General features: G+C 42.1%; 1 protein-coding gene across 3 annotated transcripts in view; it reads left to right on the top strand.

The window, feature by feature from the left end:
* Positions 1–3,277: 3,277 nt before the first annotated feature.
* DYM (dymeclin) overlaps positions 3,278–22,161 on the top strand; it is a 243,199-nt gene continuing 224,315 nt past the window's right edge. Inside the window, exons 1-2 of one of the 3 annotated variants that reach the window (XM_070421132.1) lie at positions 3,278–3,474; positions 13,608–13,799. In XM_070421132.1, the coding sequence (XP_070277233.1) occupies positions 13,660–13,799 (140 nt within the window). In that variant the 5' untranslated portion in view covers positions 3,278–3,474; positions 13,608–13,659. Of the gene's footprint in view, positions 3,475–13,607; positions 13,800–22,161 lie in introns of those variants that run through there. The other 2 variants (XM_070421134.1, XM_070421133.1) reach the window with 2 other exon arrangements.

The following is a 22,161-nucleotide window of genomic DNA, read 5'->3' as shown; positions in this document are numbered from 1 at the left end:
TTGAAACATATGCTGTGCAGATGTTTCTTTCCTGCAGCAACTGTGTCAAGCAGCAAGGATGGACCGGCTTCCGGCACCAAAGCTAGCAGAGGAAGGAAATAGTAAAGATTAGGACAGAAATAAACAAAATAGAGAAAAAAATAGAGACAATGAAACCAAAAGATGGCTTTTCAAAAAGACCAACAAAATTGACAAATCTTTAGCTAGACTGACTAAGAAAGAGAGTAAAGACTCCAATTGCTAAAGTCAGGAATGGGAGTGGAATTACTACTGATGCTACAAAAATAAAACGGATAAGAGTACTGTGAACAATTGTTCACCAACAAAATGGATAACCTAGATTAAAAAAACACACACATTCTTAGGAAAACAAAAACTACCAAGACTAAATCATGAAGAAATAGAAGTCCTGAAGAGACATATAATTGGTAAAGGAACTGAATTAGTAATAAAAGAAATCTCCCAACAAAGAAAAGCCCTGGACCTTATGGCTTCACTAGTGAATTCTACCAAACATTTAAAGGAGAACATCAATCATTCTCAAACTTTTCCAAAATATCGAAGATAACATTTCCTAACATTAAAAAAAAATGACATTGCTATGCATAAGAGATAACCTGTATCTCTTATGCATATCAATGCAAAAATCCTCAACAAAATACTAGCAAACCAAATTCACCACATAGTTAAAGGATTATGCCCTGCCTGTGTAGCTCAGTGGTTGAGCATCAACCTATGAAACAGGAGGTCACGAGTTTGATTCCCAATCAGGGCACAAGGCCAGGTTTCAGGCTGGATCCCCAGTAGGGGGCATGCAGGAAGCAGCCAATCGATTATTCTCTCTCATCATTGATGTTTCTATCTCTCTCTCCCTCTCCCTTCCTTTCTGAAATCAACAAAAAGACATTGGAGGAAAAAAAAAAGGAATTATATACCATGACCAAGTGAACTTTTCCTAGAATGCAAGGATGTTCAGAATGGAGGGAGTAAACCCACATGGTCATCTCAATTGATACAGAAAAAATGAATTTGATAAAATTCAATACCCTTTCATGACAAAAACACTTAACAAATTAGCACTAAAAGAAAACTACTTCAACATAATGAAAGTATATGTGAAAAACCCACAACAAGCCTCACACTCAGTAGATCAGGAATAAGGCAAGGATGATGGCCTTTGCCACTTCAGATAGCACTGGAATTTCTATCCAATTAAGCAAGAAAAGGAAATAAAAGTTATTCAAATTGGAGAAGAAGTAAAATTATCTCTTTTCACAGATGATTTGTAAATAGAAAACCCTAAAGATTCCACAAAAGACTGTTAGCACTAAAAAATTGAATTCAGCAAAGTAACAGAATAAAAAGTCAACACAAAAATCAGTTGCATTGTTATACACCAACAATTAAATATCTGAACAGGAAATTAAGAAAATAATTACATTTACTATAATATCTTATAAGTACCGCGCGCTAACCGATTGCGCCACTGGAGCTCCTGCATTTACTATAATATCAAAGAGAAAAAAACTTAGGAATTAACTTGACTAAGAAAGTGAAAGACTTGAGATAATGAAAACCAAAAAGGTTGAGGGTTCGATTCCTGATCAAGGCACATACGTAGGCTGAGGGTGCTATCCCCAGTCAGGGCACGTGTGGGACGCAACTAATTTTGACTCTCTCACAACAGTGTTTCTCTCTCTCTCTCTCTCTCTCTCTCTCTCTCTCCCTTCCTCTTGCTTTAAAATAAAGCATTTAAAAAAAGACAATGAAAACTACAAAATATTATTGAAATAAACTGAAAGAAATGAAAGATGCTACTTATTATGGGAAAGACATCTTATATTCATGATGTTATGGGTTGGCTCAACGAGATAGACCACCGACTCAGAATTTAAATTTGAAAGCCGTTTATTAAGCTGGCCAGCTGACCACAGCCCGTACCTTCCCCCTCTGGGAAGCCTCGCGGCATGTGGCAAAGAGCAAGTGTGCATTATGATTTTTATAGCAAAACAGTGTTACCTTAGAAGCTCACAGAAAGTTCATAAGCATAAAGGGGGGGTAAACAGAGTCACACCTGACTAGTCTAAGACAATCTAGCAATTTTTCTTCCATGGTTCCTAACCCTGCAACTCCCCTCCATACGTCAGTCCCTCCTCCCAGCACATACACAATCCTCATATCCTGGCAACACAATCCTTCATATGTCAGTCCCCCCTCCCAGCACATTCTGTAACCCTTCCATGGCGCAGTCCCTCACCCTAGCACAATGAGTTGGAAGACAGTAACAGAATATTGTTAAGATGTCAGTATTACCCAAATTCAATACCATCCGTATTAAAATCCCAATGATGTATTTTGCAGAAATGGAAAAACCACAACAATCTTGAAAAAGAAGAGCAAAGTTGGAGGATGCACACTTCCTGATTTCAAAACTTACTACAAAGCTGAAGTAACCAAAACAGTGTGGTACTGTCACAAAAACAAACATATAAGTCAATGAAACAGAATAGAGAGAATAGAGGGATTAGCAATAAACCTTTTACATATGGCTAACTAATTTTTGACAAGAGTTCCAAGACCATTCAATGGGGAGAAGGAAGTCTTTTCAACAAATGGTACTGAGAAAACTGGGTATCTACATGCAAAAGAATAAAGTTGGAGCCTTAGCTAATACTCTATAAAAAAGTTAACACAAAATGGATCAAAGACCTAAATATAAAAGCTACAACATAAAACTCTTATAAGAAAATATAGGGGAAAAGCTTCACAACATTGAATTTGGCAATGATTTCTTGGATGTGATGCCAAAGGCACAGGCAATAAAAGAAAAAATAGACAAATTGCAGTTTTTTAATAATAAAACTTTTTGACAATATTGCAGTTTTAGACCTGTTAACTGCCTCCATCAAAAATTACTTTCTGAAAGTTAGCCCTCAATAAAAGGGTTTGAATAAGAACAAAGTTAAAAAATTTAACAATGGATAAAATGCTGAAAGTGCTATTCTCCAATTTTTCAGAGCCCTCCAGGGGAATTGCTTGACTTCGGAATGATTATTCGGTTGGAATGAAGAGGAGCGTTAACAAAGTTAAGCCACCAGAATAAGTGATAAGGACTCCAGCACCAGAGAGGCCAAGCCGCTTCTGAATTTTGCCACGTGGCTATGCAGTTGCCCTGGAGGCGCTGGGGGCGGGGCGGGGAAGAAACTACTAACGCCTGAAGGACTACATCTCCCAGAAGTCCGCGCGCCACGAGCCACGTGATCACCGGCTGGTGCGCGCCCTGCCGTTCGGTTCCCAGCTGCGTTCTCGGTCGCTTCCCTCTTCTCTCCCAGCCTCCGGGCCTCCGCACGGACGCGGCCCGGGCGGGAACCGAGCCGGAGCCGGAGTTGCAGAGACGCGGAAACATGGAGGCCTGAGCCTCTGCCACTCGCTGGTCCGTGAGCTGGAAGCGGATCTCCCTGCCGGCTGAGACAGGTGGGCTGGGAGGCCGGCCGGGCCCCCAGCTCCTTGGCAGAGCGGATTGGGGGACACCCTTTCCCCTCCCCCGGTCAGCGTCAGGAGCTGGGGGCAGCGCCGCCACGGAGGCGGAGAAGGGGCCCTTCCGGCCAGTGGGGGACGGCTCCCGGGAGGGGCTGTGCCCCAGGCCCCTCCCTCCGCCCCGGGTACCGGGGCGCTGAGGGCGGAGCGGTGAGGGGGGTGTAATCCCGGGAGTTGGGGGGGCTCCCCAGGAGCAGGTCGGCCATTCGGGAGGTCGGTCTGACAAATGGGCGTGTGCTGGGTAGGGCGGGCAGTAGTGTTTACTTTTTCTTTTTTGACAAGTACATTTTTATTGAGACGTAATTCACATACCATTCAATTCTCTTTTAAAGATACAGTTGAAGTACAACTCCGTGGCTTTTGGCATATCCAGAGGGGTGTGCAGCTGATTCTACAACATTTTTATCACCCCGAAAGGACACCATACCCCATGGCAGCCACTCCTCCTCCCCTCCCCCGTCCCCTGATACCTAGCGATTGTGCTTTAGCTGAGGGTGCGAGTGGGAATTAGCCCAAGTGTTTGTGAACGATGCGGGGGTCGGGGGGGTCAGCAGTGGGGATTGAGGGTAGTGGGTGATCAAGCTGATGGGATGAAAGTGCCGGAAAGAGGTAGAAAAGTGATAGGATGGATGTAATAGGGCCAGCAAAGGGGTGCACGCGAGAGACTGACTAGCAGGGCAGTTGGCGTGGGATTCTCGAAAGGGCAGAAAGGAGGTCGGAGGGAGAGGTGTGTAGTGAGAAGGCACGTGCTGAAAGAGAGGAAAACATGGGGGGTGGAGGGGGTGCAGCGCAGGGCAACCTTACAGAGGAGCAAGGCATTGGGCTCATGAGTTGAGGGCTCAGGAGAGGAACGGAGCTAGAGAATCCGTAGGAATCGGTCAATGGTGGCTGGCGAGCTTGAAGTTTATAACTATATAGGTTTCCAGAGTGACCATTCTGCCCTGTAGTTTGTATCTTAGGTAATCCGCTCGGCAACGCAGATAGACTGGGCAAGTACAAATATTCCCATTCTGCAGATGAAGTCTCTTAGAGGCGAGGTGACTTGCTGAATCTCATAAGGTTACTACACAAGGAAGAATGATGTGAGGATTAAAGAATAATTGATGAGCCCTAACCGGTTTGGCTCAGTGGATAGAGCGTCAGCCTGCGGACTCAAGGGTCCCAGGTTCGACTCCGGTCAAGGGCATGTACCTTGGTTGCGGGAACATCCCCAGTAGGGGGTGTGCAGGAGACAGCTGATCGATGTTTCTAACTCTCTATTCCTCTCCCTTCCTCTCTGTAAAAAATCAATAAAATGTTTTTTTTAAAAAAGAATAATTGATGAAACTTTCAGTTGCAGGTGGATTACAGGGCAGTGAATTGAGGTGGGGCACGGTTACAGGAAGGAGATGCAACTATTAAATATATTAAGAGGTCTATATTATTTGATGGGTCAAGTCTTTGTTCTTGTACCCTTTGAATATTGAAAAGTTCAAGCAGTGGAATAATATACCCCCATGTACCCATTCCTCAACTCCAACAGTTAGTAACTCAGGGTAACTTAGTTTTATCCATACCCCTATCCATTCATATCCCTACTCCCAATTATTTTAAAGCAGATCATCAGTATGCCATTTCATTTGTAAATATTTGAGTATACTGTATATCTGTAGAATAGTTAGTCACTCTCTCTTTTTTTAAAAAAATACATCTGTATATATTTCATTGAGGAAGGGAGAGGGAAAGAGAGATAGCAAATTCAGTGATGAAAGAGAGAATCGTTGATCGACTGCCTCCTGCACATCCCCAGCTGGGGCTCATGTGCCCTGATCAGGAATCGAACCGTGACCTCCTCCTGGTTCATAGGTCAACGCTCAACCACTGAGCCACGCTGGCCAGGCCACTCTCTTTTTAATAGACCCACAATACCATTATCACACCTAACCTTTAATAGTAAGCTCTTAATATCAGTATCTAGGACTTATTTTTTAAATGTGGCATTTGTTTTATACAAGGGAATAAGCAGTGCAAACACTTTGATGTTAGACGCTGAAAAATAGAATTGTTTTCCTTTTTGTTTTTTTTTAAATCCTCACCTGAGGATATTTTTCCATTGGTTTTTAGAGAGTAGAAGAGAGAGAGGGAAAGACAGAAATATCGATGTGAGAAAAACACATTGATTGGTTGCCTCCTGCACATGCCTGGACCAGGGCCTGGGCGGGGGAGGAGCCTGAAACCAAGGTACATGTCCTTGACCGGAATCGAGCCCAGGACCCTTTGGTCCACAGGCCAACACTCTATGCACTTCTGCCCAAACCAGCTAGGACAGAAATGCAGACACCAGGCTGGTTGGGGAGAGGGGCAGTAGAGGCAGAATAGGTGAAGGTGGTTCAAAGGTACAAACTTCCAGTTATAAGATAACTAAGTCCTCTGAATGTGATGTATAGCATGGTGACTATAGTCAGTAACACTATATTGCATCCGAGGCACATGCCCCGCTGGAATTGGACCCAGGACCCTTCAGTCCATGGGCCAACGCTCTATACACTGAGCCAAACCAGCCAGGGCTGTTTTCTGTGTGTTTTTTTTAAAAAAAATTTTTTTATTGACTTCAGGGAGGAAGGGAGAGGGAGAGAGAGAGCTAGAAACATCAATAATGAGAGAGAATCATTGATTGGCTGCCTCCTGCACACCTCTCACTGGGGAATGGAGCCTGTAACCCGGGCATGTGCCCTGACCGGCAATTGAACCGTGACCTCCTGATTCATAGGTTGACGCTCAACCAACGGGCCACACTGGCTGGGCTCTTTCCAGTTTCTTATTCTGTCATCCCTAGGGTGTGGCTCTTGATTTCTGGGTTCAGGATGGCTGCTGGTGGTCTTGCTAGTATCCAAGCAGCAGGATGTAGGAAGAGACAGAGAAGTGGCTGGACACTCTTAAGGGAAGTTCTGTGTAATTCAGTGATAACCAATACTTAGTCATGTGATCTTTCTGGCTGCAAGAGAGGTTGGGAAATGTATCTTAGCTGGACAGGAATGTGCTCAGCCAAAAATAGGAGTTGTTACTATAAGAGAGGAAGGTCTGGAGATTGAGGTAGGCGATTGGTGTTTCTACCATACTTCATAATTAGTTTCTCTGTGAACTCCAGACTAACCTACACACTTCCCAGATTTCTAGGTTTGAATCCTAGTTGTGTTATATATGTGCCTTGGTGTGTTACTCAATCTTTGTGAGCTTTAGCATTCTCAACTGTAAAATGGAGCTAATATTTACTTTAGATGCTTGTTAGAATTAAATGAAAATATTTCTTATGTATCTGGCAACATAATACTAGTACACTCCAAATACTACTTTTTCCTTCTCCTCTCTCAGGTTTCAGGACTTGGATATCTGAATGGGTAGAGTGAAAAAGAGAAATTGGAGATGGATAGGGGAGGATACAAAGTTCAGTATTGGGCACATTGTCACCCAGAGGATAGTGTATGGCAGGCAGACAGATAAATGGTATGTCACCCGCAAGACAGTTCTGGACTGGTCATGGATATTTTGAAATCATCAGTGTATAGGGGAAGACTTCACTGACCTAGAAGACTCAGGGATGTATACAATTTTAGAGTTACAATGGGCAAAGTAGGCATGTCCTTGAGTAAGTCGCCACATAACGCAGTGGTTCTCAACCTTCTGGCCCTTTAAATACAGTTCCTCATGTTGTGACCCAACCATAAAATTATTTTTGCTGCCACTTCATAACTGTAATGTTGCTACTGTTATGAATCATAATGTAAATATCTGATATGCAGGATGGTCTGAGGCGACCCCTGTGAAAGGGTCGTTCGACTGCCAAAGGGATCGCGACCCACAGGTTGAGAACCGCTGCCATAACGCATGAAGCAGCAGCTTGCTTTCTGGCCTTGTTTGCTTCCACTTTGATTCTCTCCCACTCCAGCCATGTTGAACTTCTTTAAATTCCTGGAATGGGCCCTATCTGTTTCTGTCTTATCCCTAGGCCTTGACACATACTACTCTCTTCACTTTGAAAATTTTCTGAACCCTCCAACCAAGACAACCCATCTTTCCCTTCAGGTCTCAGCTTTTATGGCATGACTCCTGGGAAGCTTTCACTAAGTCTTGAATGGTTGCCATGTTATCATTTCATGTCCGCTTATCTGTTTCTCTTCCTCAACTATAAATAAACTCCACTTCCAGTTTTAACGTTGCCATTTAGCATTGTGCTGCCCACATAGAGGGCACTCAGGAAATATCAGCAGACTCCTGGTACTTACATTACCATAATATGATATCGCTTCAGTAGTGCTAGTTTGTTTTGCAACGCTGCACTGTTCTTTTAGTGTTTGCACATTGAGTTGTTTATATGAATCAATGATTGTGAAATAGTAAAGCTCATTCTCCCTAACTTATTTAAAAGTTAACTTTTCTACTTAAAGTAATACTTGCATGTTGAGGTAATACTAGAAGGTATATTATAAAAACCCAGCAGTATCCTTTCTTTGTCTGGGCCTCAGAGGCAACTGCTTTTAACTGTGTTTATAATTGTCTAAATGTCTATTTTGTGATCTATCAATTTTAGATAATACCCATTGACTCCTTGTTATGGTAAATGCATGCATGACCTCCTCCTTCCCCTACTTCTGGGCTTTCCAGTACAGATAATTATATACAGTGGGGCCTTGACTTACGAGTGTCCCGACTAACGAGTTTTTTGAGATACCAACTGTCTCTCGGCCGATTTTTTGCATTGAGTTGATAGAGTAATTTGAGTTAACGAGCTCCTTAATGAGCTCAGTCTCAGAACGAATTAAACTTGTAAGTCAAGGCCCCACTGTATATAAAAGCCTAAGCAACCATTATGACTGGTCGACCGAACAACCAGTCGACCAGTCGCTATGATGTGCACTGACCACCAGGGGGCAGGTGCTCAACATGGGAGCTGCCGCCTGGTGGTGAGTGCACTCCCACAGCCAACCTCCCGCAGTCCCTCCCCCTGGCCGGCTGGCCCTGATCAGCCCCAATCGGGACTGGGTGCGATGGGCAGATCAGCCCCAAAGGGACCCAACCTGTGCATGAATTCGTGCACCGGGCATCTAGTATAGATATATACAAATTCTTGGTTAAGTTAGTGTTTACATTATTTTGACTACATAAATATTGCTCACTGCTGAGCTGAGTAATTTACCTTGTTTCCCTGCCCACCTGCCCCCACCATTTGCTTATTTTTCCATGAACATATTACTAACTTTTACCAAATGCTTTGAAAGACCTGTGGGGATTGGGCCCCAGGAAACTAATGCAGGGTGTTACTCTGGCTACCGCTGTTGCTGTGCGTGATGAGTTGTTTTTGTCTGTGTCCCAGAGGCTTCACGTCTTTGTTGCCTTTGTTATTAGCATGCACACAAGGTAAGGTAACTCTCAGGCCCTGCACAGTTTCTGACTTGGCAGGAACATCCCTCTGTTTTGTTTGTGCTATCTTTTTAGAACTCCTGTAATTGTTAAGACCTTCTAAATAGGTCTTCTAATGTTCAGTCTCCTGTTTTCCATCTGTTTGTCTTCTTTTTTAAATTTATTATGGGAGTTTCCTTGGCCTCCTTTCTATTGAATTTTTTATCTTATTTTTAATTTCAAGTGTCATTTCTTTTTTTAAAAAAATATTTTTATTGATTTCAGAGAGAGGAAGGTAGATGGCGAGAGAGGTAGAAACATCAATAATGAGAGAGAATCATTGATTGGCTGCCTCCTGCACACCCCACACTGGGGATCTAGCCTGCAACGCTAGCATATGCCCTAACCGGGAGTTGAACTGTGACCTCATGGTTCATAGGTTGACGTTCAACCACTGAGCCACCATGGCTGGGCTGTGAATGCTTTTTAGAAAATCCAGATGCCTGGGTACTACCCTGATATTCTGAATTTTTTGAGGCCCAGGCATTTGTATTTTTAGCCACATGCTTCTCAGGTGTTTTTCATGTACATTTAAGTTTGAGAGCCACTGGTTTGGACGGTAGTTGGAAAGTGAACTTTCAGACTGTGGAGGGTGTTGAATGTCAGACAATTGAAGAATCATTTAATGTTTTTGAGCTGTTGAGTGAAATGACGAAAGTGGTTATTTTACTAATATTAAAAATAAATTGTATTTGACCTTTTATTTGGCTAATCATACACTGTGCCAGGTTGTTGTTTTTTAATCCTTACCCGAGGACATGCTTAGAGGAAGGAAGAGAGAGAGAGAGAGAGAGAGAAAAACATCTGTCTGAGAGAGAAGCATTGATTGGTTGCCTTCTGTATTCACGTTGGCACAACCCAATGTGCCCTGACCGGGAATTGAACCCAAAACCCTTCAGTGCATGAGCTGACACACTAACCACTTAGCCCAGTGGTTCTCCACCTTCCTAATGCCGTGACCCTTTAATACAGTTCCTCATGTTGTGGTGACCCCCAATTTCAATGTTACAAATTGAACATAATTAAAGCATAGTGATTAATCACAAAAACAATATGTAATTACATATGTGTTTTCCGATGGTCTTAGGCGACCCCTGTGAAAGGGTCGTTCGACCCCCAAAGGGGTCTCGACCCACAGGTTGAGAACCGCTGACTTAGCCACACTGGCCAGGGCTGAGTGCATTGTATGGATCATCTTGCTTCATCCTGTAATATCTTATGAGTTGTAAGTATTGTTTTTCCCATAACGCAGTGAGGTTTTATAAGTTGTAAATGGAGATTCAGACTGATTCTTATACAGACTTAACAGAATCTAGCTCACACTAGAACCTTTCTTCATTGCAATGCTGGGCTGAATTTCCTGTTTCTTTTAAGGATTAATGCAGTAGTGGAGTTCGAACAGTGAGTCTAAGTGGAAAGATTGGAAGTAAAGACACCTGGATATTGTTGCACTAAGTCATGTGCGATTATAGAAGCCTGGTCTAGCATGGAGGCAGTGGGAATATAAAGGAAGAGATGGATTTAAAAGACGCTATGTAGCACTGTGGATGTTGTGGAAGAACCCACAGGACTTGTTGATGTCATTGGAGAGTCACCCTATAGCAGTGATGGTGAAAAAACCCTAACTTAACTCTGGTGCTGTGTCACATATAGAAATTTTTTGATATTTGCAACCATAGTAAAACAAAGACTTATACTTTTTTGATATTTATTTTATATATTTAAATGCCATTTAACAAAGAAAAATCAACCAAAAAAATGAGTTCGAGTGTCACCTCTGACACGCGTGTCATAGGTTTGCCATCACTGCCCTATAGTGTGGTAAAGACCAGGGATTCTGGAATGAGATGACCTGGGTTCAAATCCTGGCTCTGCCACTTATGACCTCTGGGGTTTGGGGAAGTTACTTAACCCTTCTGTACCTTAGCTTCCTCATCTGTAAAATGAGAACATTATGACCACCTCTTAGAGTTGTTCATAGGGACGAAATGAAGCAGTAATTATACAGCACTTAGCCTAGTTCCTGACATAGATCTGGCCGAGTAGAAGTACCATTGCATATACTGTTCCCTTTGTCTCAGATGCTCCTGTGTGTTTTCATAGCTTTTTGTGTATAAATAACTCCATTGTGATACATACCATATGTGTTAAATAGGCTTTGGGTTCATGAATGGCAAGGAATTTGGTCTTAATCATTTTTACATGTTCAGTTTCTGGCATAACACCTGGCATTTATAGGACGTGTGTAATAGGTATTTATGGAATGAATGGTTGGTTATGTGAGTGAGAATTTGAGGCCAAAAGGCTTGGAGGGGTTGCTTATTTTGGGGGACAATGTTAAAATCTGTTTTAAAATTTATGATGATATTAAGACATCAAATTGAAATGGCCATTAAATAAAGATTTATGCTTGTATTTTGACTGAGAAGTCAGGATAAAATATTAGTTCTGGGGTCACTCACATAGAGGTTAAAACACAAGCCAGAGCACATTCAGATTCTTCCTGAAGGAGAGAAGGTAAAGAGAGTACAATCCACTTATTTAACAACAACAATTTTTTTTTTTACTTTAAATTATTATTTAGGAACTAAAGGCCCGGTGCACAAAAATTTGTGCACGGGGGGGCGGGGGGGGTCCCTCAGTCTGGCCTGTGCCCTCTCACAGTCTGGGACCCCTTGGGGGATGACCACCTGCTGGCTTAGGCCCGCTCCCTGGGGAATTGGGCCTAAGCTGGAAGTCAGACATCACTCTGGCAGCCCGGGAGCCCTCGGGTGATGTCCACTTGCCAGCGGGGAGGAGGCCTAAGCTGCAGTCGGACATCCTTAGCGCTGCTGAGGAGGCAGGAGAGGCTCCTACCACCACCGCTGTACTGGCAGCCATCAGCTTGGCTTGTGGCTGAGCAGAGTTCCCCCTGTGGGAGCGCACTGACCACCAGGGGGCAGCTCCTGCATTGAGCGTCTGCCCCCTGGTGGTCAGTGTGTGTCATAGCGACCAGTCATTCCCAGTCTTTCTGATATTAGAGTCAGTTTGCATATTACCCTTTTATTATGTAGGATAATCTACCTCAGAGATATGTCATATATACTACAGAAAAATCACATTCCAGGGTAGTTTTTACATAATGAGAACTTCAGGGGAGTAGTGGAAGTTGAGAGGGCAAACTGGTTTTGAGAGGGAGGATGGAATCAGTTTTGCACACACATGTTCTTGGCTACATTGCATTAAAATAGGGTCTTCTGAATCCCTGGCTGGGTCACTCAGTTGGTTAGAGCATATACACTCATGTTGTGGTTCGATCCCTGGTCAGGGCACATGCAAGAGTTAACCACTGGGTATGTAGATAAGTGGAACAACAAATTGATGTTACTCTCATCTTTCTCTACTCCCTTCTCTTCCTTCCTCTCTCTCTAAAATCAATAAATAAAAATTTAGAAAAACAGGTCCTTTGAAAGGGTTACTTCTAATGGCATAAGCCATAGCATGCTTCTTGTTTTTAGTGTAGACTTATGTGAGGGGCATTGTTATCCACAAATTACTGCTTATATGTTACACACATAATTAAAATATGTTATCCTTGAGTTTAAAAAAATCTTCAGTATCTTAGGGATCTAGGTAGAACTGGCATTCTGGTCAGAGGTTGGGACTGGGGGAGGTTTGAGAGTAACATGGAAGCCACTAGTGAAACCAGGAGAAGAAAGGCTCAGTTACTGACAAATGGAGAGAAAGAAGAGCTGAGAGCCTAGAAAGTCTGGAGGCACAGCAAGAGGAAAAGCAATGGGACTCTTAGGAGGCGAGCTGATTGGATACAGGGCTTTTCTTTTTCTTTTCTTTTTTTTAAAAAATATATTTTATTGATTTTTTACAGAGAGGAAGGGAGAGGGATAGAGAGTTAGAAACATCGATGAGAGAGAAACATCGATCAGCTGCCTCCTGCACACCCCTACTGGGGATGTGCCCGCAACCAAGGTACATGCCCTTGGCCAGAATCGAACCTGGGACTCTTCAGTCCACAGGCCGACACTCAAGCCACTGAGCCAAACTGGTCAGGGCTGGATACAGGGTTTTTTAAGTTCCATTTTATTCTGGTTTTCATAAGTAAGAGTCTTGGGAGTTCCAAATACAGTAAATTGGGTCCAGGTCGTGTGTGTGTGTGGGGGGGGGTGGGGGGGGGGTGGGGGCGGGGTGCTTGGTATGATCCTTGGCAGAAGAGATGCCATTGGACCTCAGTTTTCTGCTTTGCTTTCTGTGAGGGTGGGGAGCAGGTGGAACTTTCTGACAGGGGTGCTTCAGTGGCTAGTCTTCGCTTGTTCCTTGGGCATTTCAGCTGCCTCGGGCACTGCCTTCACTCTGCTCAGCACATAGTACCCTGTTGTTGCTGCCTAGGGGCGTGAGGTACGCCCATTCTAAGATCTACAAGTATAGATTCTGACTTTTGTGTTTGTGTTGGTTAAGACAGATGTTAGCTCCATTTTTCTCCTTGTAACTTTGTATCTGATGTCTCATATATTTAAAAATAAAGAAAGGTTCTGATTTTCTTTCGTATGTTTACAGTTTTTTTACATTTAGGTCAAGGGGAAGGAAAAGTTTGAGGATTATTTTGAATAAGTTTGAAATTTCTTTTCATTTTTTTCTAGGTTGTCTTGTGGAAATGAAGGTTTAAGGACAAGTTGTCTACCAGATTAGAAGATGGGATCAAACAGCAGCAGAATTGGTGATCTTCCTAAAAATGAGTACTTAAAAAAGTTATCAGGCACAGAATCTGTCTCTGAGAATGACCCGTTCTGGAATCAGCTTCTCTCATTTTCTTTCCCTGCACCAACCAGCAGGTAAGAGATCACTTGGAGATTAAAATTTGTATAGAGGGCCACATACATTTGTGTGGTATGCTCAGTTAAAAAAAAATTTTTTTTAATGTCTCTTCGTCCATTTATCCATCCATCCATTCATTATCTGCCTGTCTATCATACATGTACCAGTAGAAAATCCAAAAGGTAGAAAAGTAGGAAGTAAGTTTTTCTTTCTTTCTTTCTTTTTTTTTTAAATGGGAAATCTTTCTTTTCTTCCACTCAACCAACAACCACCTCCCTTCCCCAGAGATGATTCCTGGTAGCAGTTTTTTTTAATCCTTCTAAAGGTAGTACAAAGTTATTTAAGCATATATCTCATATAGTTTTGCAAAATTGTTTAAACACGAGTGGTAGCATACTACACAAATCTTGCTTTTTCTTCTTTTGCTTGCTATCTCTGGCTTTTTCTTCCCACTTAATTAAAATATATCTAAGTATATATGCAACTGCCTTTTTCTTTTAAATGTCTGCAGAGTGTTTATAGAATATAATCAGTTTTCTCTTGGTGGGCATTTACGCAGATTGTCTCCAGTCTTTGGCTATAACAAATAATGCTACATACATTATTTCTCACGCATACAAATATATCTCTAGTTTAGAAAGTAAAAATGCTGGGTCAAACTGCATATGCAGTTGTTATCTTGGTAGATATTGCCAAACTGTGCTCCATGGAAGTTGTAACAATTTCTACTACTGCCAGCAATGTGTGAGAAGGTATATTTCCGCACACCTTTGTCAATTTAATGCATTTTTAGACTTTTTGACCTTTGTCAGTTTGATAGGTGAAAACCAATATTTCACTTTTAAACTGATTCCTGAGCCAGAGGAAAGGGGGCTTGGGAATAGGAGAGGACTGGTCCAGGTAGGGAACAGCATAAGGAAAGCCCAGTGGTGAGGAATGACATGTCAAGTGTGCGAAACTTAAGAGGAGTGGTGAGGGAGGAGGTTTGGAGGATTTGAGGGTTCTGGTGAAAAATATTAATGAGTTTTGATTTTGTCCTAATATCAGTAGAAACCATGGAAAGATTTTCATCAGAAAGGGCATGATCAGATTTTCACTTTTTTTGATATTCTAGTTGTATAATATTGTGGTAATCACTCCATCCTTCAGCAGAAATTATTACTTCCTGACTAAACAGTTTTTGTTGTTTTTTTTAAAAAAATAATTCAGTTATAAAATCAGATATACAAATTCCAGCCATATTCTAGATATGCAAGTAAAAAATCAGAGGGTACATGGAGACTGTGTGGGATAGGCAGGATTTCAGGATTCTGGAAAATATTTTGGAGGGGTTGCCATATGAACAGAGCCCCAAAGAAGGTGGATGATTTAGAAGCAGAGCAAGCAAGAAGGAGAATCCTGACATTTTTATTTTATTTTATATTTTGTTTATTTATGTATGTATGTATTTATTTATTTATTTATTTTATTGTATTTATTTTATTATTTTTGTTAATCCTTACCCAAGGATATTTTTCCATTGATTTTTAGAAAGAGTGGAAGGGAGGAAGGAGGGGGTGAAAGGGGAGAAAGAGAGAGAAACATTGAAGTGGGAGAGAGACATCTATTGGCTGCTTCCCACACACACCCTGACCAGGGCCAGGGATGGAGCCGCTAACCCGAGGTACGCACCCTTGACTGGAATCCAGCCTGTGACCCTTCAGATCACTGGTTGACACTGTCTACTGAGCCAAACCGGCTAGAGCAGAATCCTGACATTTTTGAAAAGAGCATGGACAAAGGCATTGAGGCGTGACACAGTTCTGTGTGTGGGTGTGGACCAGTGGGATACCAGCCAGCCAAAAGAAAGTGCTGGTCACAGGGGCCTGTCCTGTGGACTGGAGCCTGCCCTAGCATTGGCAGATGATAGGAAGAGATGGAAGAGCCATGGTGTCTGCAGATGGAATTTAATAAATTATAATTTTATTTATTTTTGTATGAAAAGTAATGCATTCTTCTGGATCAAAATTCAAAGATTCAAAGATTGTAAAACTGGGAGTCTCCTTCTTCTGTCCTCCCACGTGCTTAGTTCTCTGCCCCAGAGGCAACAGATGTTATCACTTTTCTTAGCTGTCCTTTTAAGGCAGTGGTTCTCAACCTTGGCTGCACATTAGAATCACCTGGGAATCTTTTTAAAATCCTGATTTCTGGGCCTCATCCTCCGGAAATTCTGTTTCTTTGTTACTAATGTTGTGGCCCCACCCCATAACAAAGAAACAATTTCTGGAGGATGAGGCCCAGAAATCAGGATTTAAAAAAAAATTCCCAGGTGATTCTAATGTGCAGCCAGGATTGAGAACCACTGTTTTAAGGGATGTTTCATGTTGTTTTAGTCCATGAGAGCTACTTTAACAAAATACCATCGACTAGGTAGCTTATAGCAAGAATTTATTGCTCAGGGTTCTGGAGCAGGAAGTCTGAGCTCTCAGCACCAGCATTGTTGGGAGATGGCCTTCTTCTGGTTCACAGCCTGCACATTCTCTCTGTCCTCACAGTGGAGGGAGCCAACAAGCTTTCCGGGGCCTTTCTAATAATAAAAGGCACTAATCCCATTCATGAGGATTCCACTTTCATGACTAATCACCCTCAAAGGCCCACCTACTAATACCATATACTTGCACCTTTGGGGGTTAGGATTTCAATATATGAATTTTCAGGGGACGTAAACATTCAGACCATAGCACATGCATATACAAACAAATATGCACATACATCCCCCTCATTTTAGACTAATAATAACACACACTTCTGTACTTTGTGCTTTTTTTCAATGACTGTGTCTTGGAGAGCCTTCTCTATATTAGCTTCCTCATTATTTTGATGGGGCATCGCATGTCATGGCTGAATATACCAAAATTAATGTAGCAATATACTTTTACCATTTGAATTGCTTCTAGTGTTTTGTTATTACATATAGTACATCAGTGAATAACCTTATACATACGAGTAGAAGTGATTCTTGTGCTGTGAATAAAGTATGACCAAAAGACTTCCATTAATTTTTCCAGTTTATGTTAGAAGGACATGAGAAACAAATGTAATAGGCTGGGAACATATTTTAGGGAGTAATGAAAGCACTTCCCAACATATGGGGGTGGGCAAAAATAGGTTTACAGTTATAATACAATAATCCTATATAATAAAAGCCTAATATGCAAATAGTTTCCTTGACCAGGAGTTCGACTGGGAGTTCGACTGCTTGCTATGATGTGCACTGACCACCAGGAGGCGGTGCAAAACATGGCGGGCTTCGGTGACGTGGCGCTGGCAGTGGGCGGCAGTGGAGTCACCGCACTCCGATCGCCTGCCAGGCCTAGGGACCGCACCTGTGCACGAATTTCGTGCACAGGGCCTCTAGTCTATATAAAAGCCTAAGCAACCAAACAATCGGTCGACCAGTCACTATGTTGCGCACTGACCACCAGGGGGCAGACGCTCAATGCAAGAGCTGCCCCCTGGTGGTTAGTGTGCTCCCACAGCGGGAGCACTGCTCAGCTGACCCACGGGCTCCAGACGCAGGGCTCATGGCTGGTGAGTGTTGCTGCAGAGAGGCGAGCCTCTCCTGAATGGGACTGACTGGGTGTGAGCCTGTGGCAGGCGCAGTGGGGCTGGGATGAGTGGGAGTGGCAGGCAGGAGTAGCAGGTGGTGTTGGACTGCCGGTTTTGGCCTGATCGCCGCAGGCCACGCCGAGGGACCCCACTGGTGCACAAATCTGTGTACCAGGCCTCTAGATAATAAATAATTATACAGGAATAAACTGTGTTTTGCATAACACAACTGTAAGCCTACTTTTGTTAACCCTGCATTTCATGATGTTTCAGGGTAAACTGATGAGGCTGCTCTAGTGGCCTGGAGGCTCTGAAGGGTATGGCGATTCTGACCACAGAGGGCTAAATGGGAACATCAAAATTTGTTGCCCATTTTTGGCACACCTGTTAGAAAGCAGAGGATTAGAATTCGGATCCCTGGTAGGTTTTTGTTGAATGGATTTGGGGAAAGTATTGTTTTCGGGAGGTTGCTTTTTAGGTAAGGTGAATGATAGGTAGGAAGGAAGAGACAGTAGGTCAGGAAAACCAAATGTGAGGCAGTGGAAGTTATGTAACCACCATGTGATGAAGGGCTGAAGTTCTGTGCCTAAGCAGGAAACGGAAGTCCTACATCCTTGTGAAACAGATGTATCTAGTTAACAGAACTTTATATAAAAAAATATATTTAAAAAGTTTTGTTTTAGATTGATATTTGATGTAAGCATTAATATTTTTTAAATTGATTTATTGGGGTGACATTGGTTAATAAAATTTTACAGGTTTCAGGTATACAATTCTATAATACATCATCTGTATGTACATCTGTATGTACATTGTATTGAGTGTTTACCACCCCAAGTCAAGTCGTCTTCTATCACCATTTATCCCCACTTCATTCTCTTCCACCTGCCCCCACCCCGCCTTCCTACTGGCAGTCAATCACTATACTGTGTCCATGAGTCTTTCTTTTTTTTTCTTTGCTTAATCCCTTCACCCTTCTCACTCAACCCTCAACCCCCTACCCTCTGACAGCTGTCAGACTGTTCTCTGTATCCATGAGTCTGTCTCTACTTTGTTAGTTTATTTTGTTTGTTAGATTCCACATATAAGTGAAATTATAGGGTATTTGCTTTTCTCTGATTGACTTATTTCATTGAGCATACATAATACTCTCCAGGTCTATCCATGCTGTTGCAAAAGGTAAGATCTTTTTTACGGCTGAATAGTATTCCATTGTGTAAATGTACCACAGCTTTTTTATCCACTCATCTACTGATGGGCACTTAGGCTGCTCCCAAATCTTGGTTATTGTAAATAACACTGCAATGAACATGGGAGTGCATATATTCTTTTGAATTAGCATTTCTGGTTTCTTTGTATACAGTCCCAGAAGTGGAATTGCTAGGCCATAATGCAGTTTCATTTTTTATTTTTTGAGGTAACTCCATGCTACTTTCCACAGTGGCTGCACCAGTCTGCATTCTCACCAACAGTGCACGAGGGTTCCCTTTTCTCCATGTCCTTGTCAACGCTTCTTGTTGTTAATACTTAATGAGCTTAAGAGTTCTAGATTTGAGAGCAGCACTGAGCTTATTTAGACAGCTTATTTAGAATGAGAATCATTTTTCCAAAAGGTGCAGTGATTTGGGGTAAAGTATGGAGAACAGAGGCAGGAAGCATGGTAGGGGGAGCATAGATTTTGGAGCCAGACCAACTGTGTCTTGTATTTCAGTCTCCCCATTTATTCATTAGCTTTTTGAGCTTAGGCAAGCTGCTTCATCTTACTGAGCCTTTAAATGCTTCTGTAAAATGGAAATCATAATGCCCACCATGTAGACTTGTGGGGAGGATAAAACACCATAAGGCATGTTCAGTGCCTGACTTTCCTCTTCTTTCAGGAATAAATAGCCATTAATTTAAACAAGATCAAGGGCTCTGTCTTGAGAGTTAGTCTAAAATATTTGAGGGATGAAAATAACCAGCAGAAATTTCACCAATTTTCTGATGACTGCCTTATCCTAATGATTAAAAATCCTATGACTCTTTTGAATTAATTGTTCAGTTGTTTTAAAAATTAGGCCAGACACTGATTCTAGTAATACTTATCTTTGTGCTTCCACAACGCCCTTTTTATAAAGGCTACTCTTTAGAAACCTTACTGTATTATGAAAGTTGTGTTATATATACTGAGCACTAGATGGTGCTCAAATAAGGCAAGAAGGCAGTGTTGATATTTGTTCCCAGTCCTGAGTACCAGAGCAATGCATGCTCATTTTCAGTACTTTAAAGTCAGGAAAGCACAAGGAGGGTAAGAAGATAAAAATAATAGCAGTGAGAAGTAATCGTTGTTAACATGTTGGGGATATCCTTTCAGTTCTCTCAAAGTGCTTGCATCATATCCTATATGTTTATCTAATTCACATTTCCCTCCTACAGTGTTTTCCTACAACATAGTTTAAATGGTTGTAGAATGTCCTGTCTTATGGATGTACATAATTATTGTGTTTTCCTACAACATTTTAAGTTGTAGAATGTTTTCTCTTATGAATATACATAACTATTGAACTAATGTTGTACATGTTGATTGTTTCTAATTTTCCTGATTATACTAGAGGTCCGGTGCACGAAATTCGTGCAGGAGTAGGCCTTCCTTCCCCTGGCTGCTGGTACCGGCTTCCCTCTGGCACCCGGAACCCAGGCTTCCCTCGCAGCCCCGGCTTCTTCCGGAAGGTTGTCCGGTCTAATTAGCAATTATGCTTTTATTATTATAGATAAAAAACTCTGATGAACTTCTTGTAGCCAAGTCTTTGTACAAATCCCTAATTATATAAGTTAAATGAATTATTAGTAGCTTTGTTGGTAAATTAATCTTTTTTTAAAAAAATATATTTTATTGATTTTTTTAAAATATATTTTTATTTCGAGGAAGAGAGGGGGAGAGCGAGAGAGAAGCATCAATGAGGAGAGGGAATCATGGGTCGGCTGCCTCCTGCACGCCCCCTACAGGGGATCGAGCCCGCAACCCGGGCATATGCCCTTGACTGGGAATCGAACCCGTGACCTCCTGGTTCACAGGTTGATGCTCAACCACTGAGCCACACCAGCTGGGCTTATTGATTTTTTACAGAGAGGAAGGGAGAGGAATAGAGAGTCAGAAACATCGATGAGAGAGAAACATCGATCAGCTGCCTCCTGCACACTCCCTACTGGGAATGTGCCCGCAACCAAGGTACATGCCCTCAACCGGAATCGAACCCTGGACCCTTGAGTCCATAGGCCGACGTTCTATCCACTGAGCCAAACCGGTCAGGGCGGTAAATTAATCTTTAAAAAAAAATCACACAACTCTTTCATTAAAGTTAGAAAATACAGAAACAAAAGGGAAAATAGTCATGTATTCTCATCACATAGAGATAAGTACTGTTGATATTTTCTTATTTATTCTTACATACTTTTTAAAATGCCCATACCTGTAGATGGACATGTACATTTTATATGTCTTTCCCTCCCACAAACATGAGATTATACTCCTATGTAACTTTAAAAAAATTGATTTATATGTGATATATTTACATTTATTTACCAAAAAATGCCTCCCATTTGCCAGGTACCACTTTTTAAAAATATATTTTTTTATTGTTGATAGTATTACAGTTATCTCCCACCAGGTACCATTTTTAAGGGCTGGAAACCTTGCAGTGAATATGAGGGATGAGGTCCCTGCCCTCATCAAGTTTATATTTTAGTGGAGGTGTGGGTAATAAACAAGTAAAGAAATAAATACATAAAGTCATTTCTGGAAGTGTCAAATGCAATAACAAAAGCAGAGCAAGGTCATGGAGTGGGACGGAATGGGAACAAACAGAAAGCAGGAGATTTCTTCAGATAGAGGGTCTCTGGGGAAGCAGCATTTCAGCAGAGACAGGTAGTGAAATTGGGGAGTGAGGCACGCGATCCTGGGAGAGTGTCCAGGAAGAAGGAGCAGCAGGAATGAAGGACCTGAAGCAGGAGCAAGTTCTGCATGTTGGAGGAATGGCAGAAGTCCAGGGTGGCAGAACAGCGAGCAAGGAAACACATTACCTCGGGTCCTTTGGCCATGTTAAAGGTTTCTTATGTTGCATGGTATTAAAGAGACAAGCATGTCTTAATGGCAGTGTTTGAGCATTGAGCCTAGGCTGCTGTAATTTACTAACTCTCCTACAATGTGGATTTTACTCACATAGTGTGTTTTATTGTGGTAAAATTAACATAACTTAAAATTTACCATTTTTAAATGTATGATTCAGAGGTATTAAGTACATTCCCAACGTTGTTTAGTCATCACCACTGTACATTTCCAGAACTTTTCATCATTTCAAACAGAAACCCTGTACCCGTTAAATAATAACTCTCCATTTCCTGTTCCCCTAACCCAGTGGTTGGCAAACTCATTAGTCAACAGAGCCAAATATCAACAGTACAACGATTGAAATTTCTTTTGAGAGCCAAATTTTTTAAACTTAAACTATATAGGTACATTGTTATTAACTTAATTAGGGTACTCCTAAGCTGGCCTTTGCTAAAAACATCCTCAGTCTGATTGAGGTACATTTGCTGAGGTCGACCCCTTCCAACTCTCCCATCCACACTCGTCTTGTACACTTGTTTCGTCTATCTTTTGTCACCCACGCGACTAGCACTAACCACTGCACAATGAGACTGCTGACTGACTGGCTCACTCAACTCGTGCATGAATCGCGACATGAATCGCGAGCGCCTCCCCCGCGCTGCGTATCCCGCGGCCCGCCTGCGCCGTGTCTCCCGTCGCCCAAC

Source organism: Myotis yumanensis, unplaced genomic scaffold (assembly GCF_028538775.1).
Source record: "Myotis yumanensis isolate MYYU_CA2020_CCGP unplaced genomic scaffold, mMyoYum1.0.hap1 SCAF_7, whole genome shotgun sequence".
Taxonomy (NCBI): Eukaryota; Metazoa; Chordata; class Mammalia; order Chiroptera; family Vespertilionidae; genus Myotis; species Myotis yumanensis.
The sequence above is the reverse complement of the archived record's forward strand: the minus strand, read 5'-3'. Positions and strand labels throughout refer to the sequence as shown.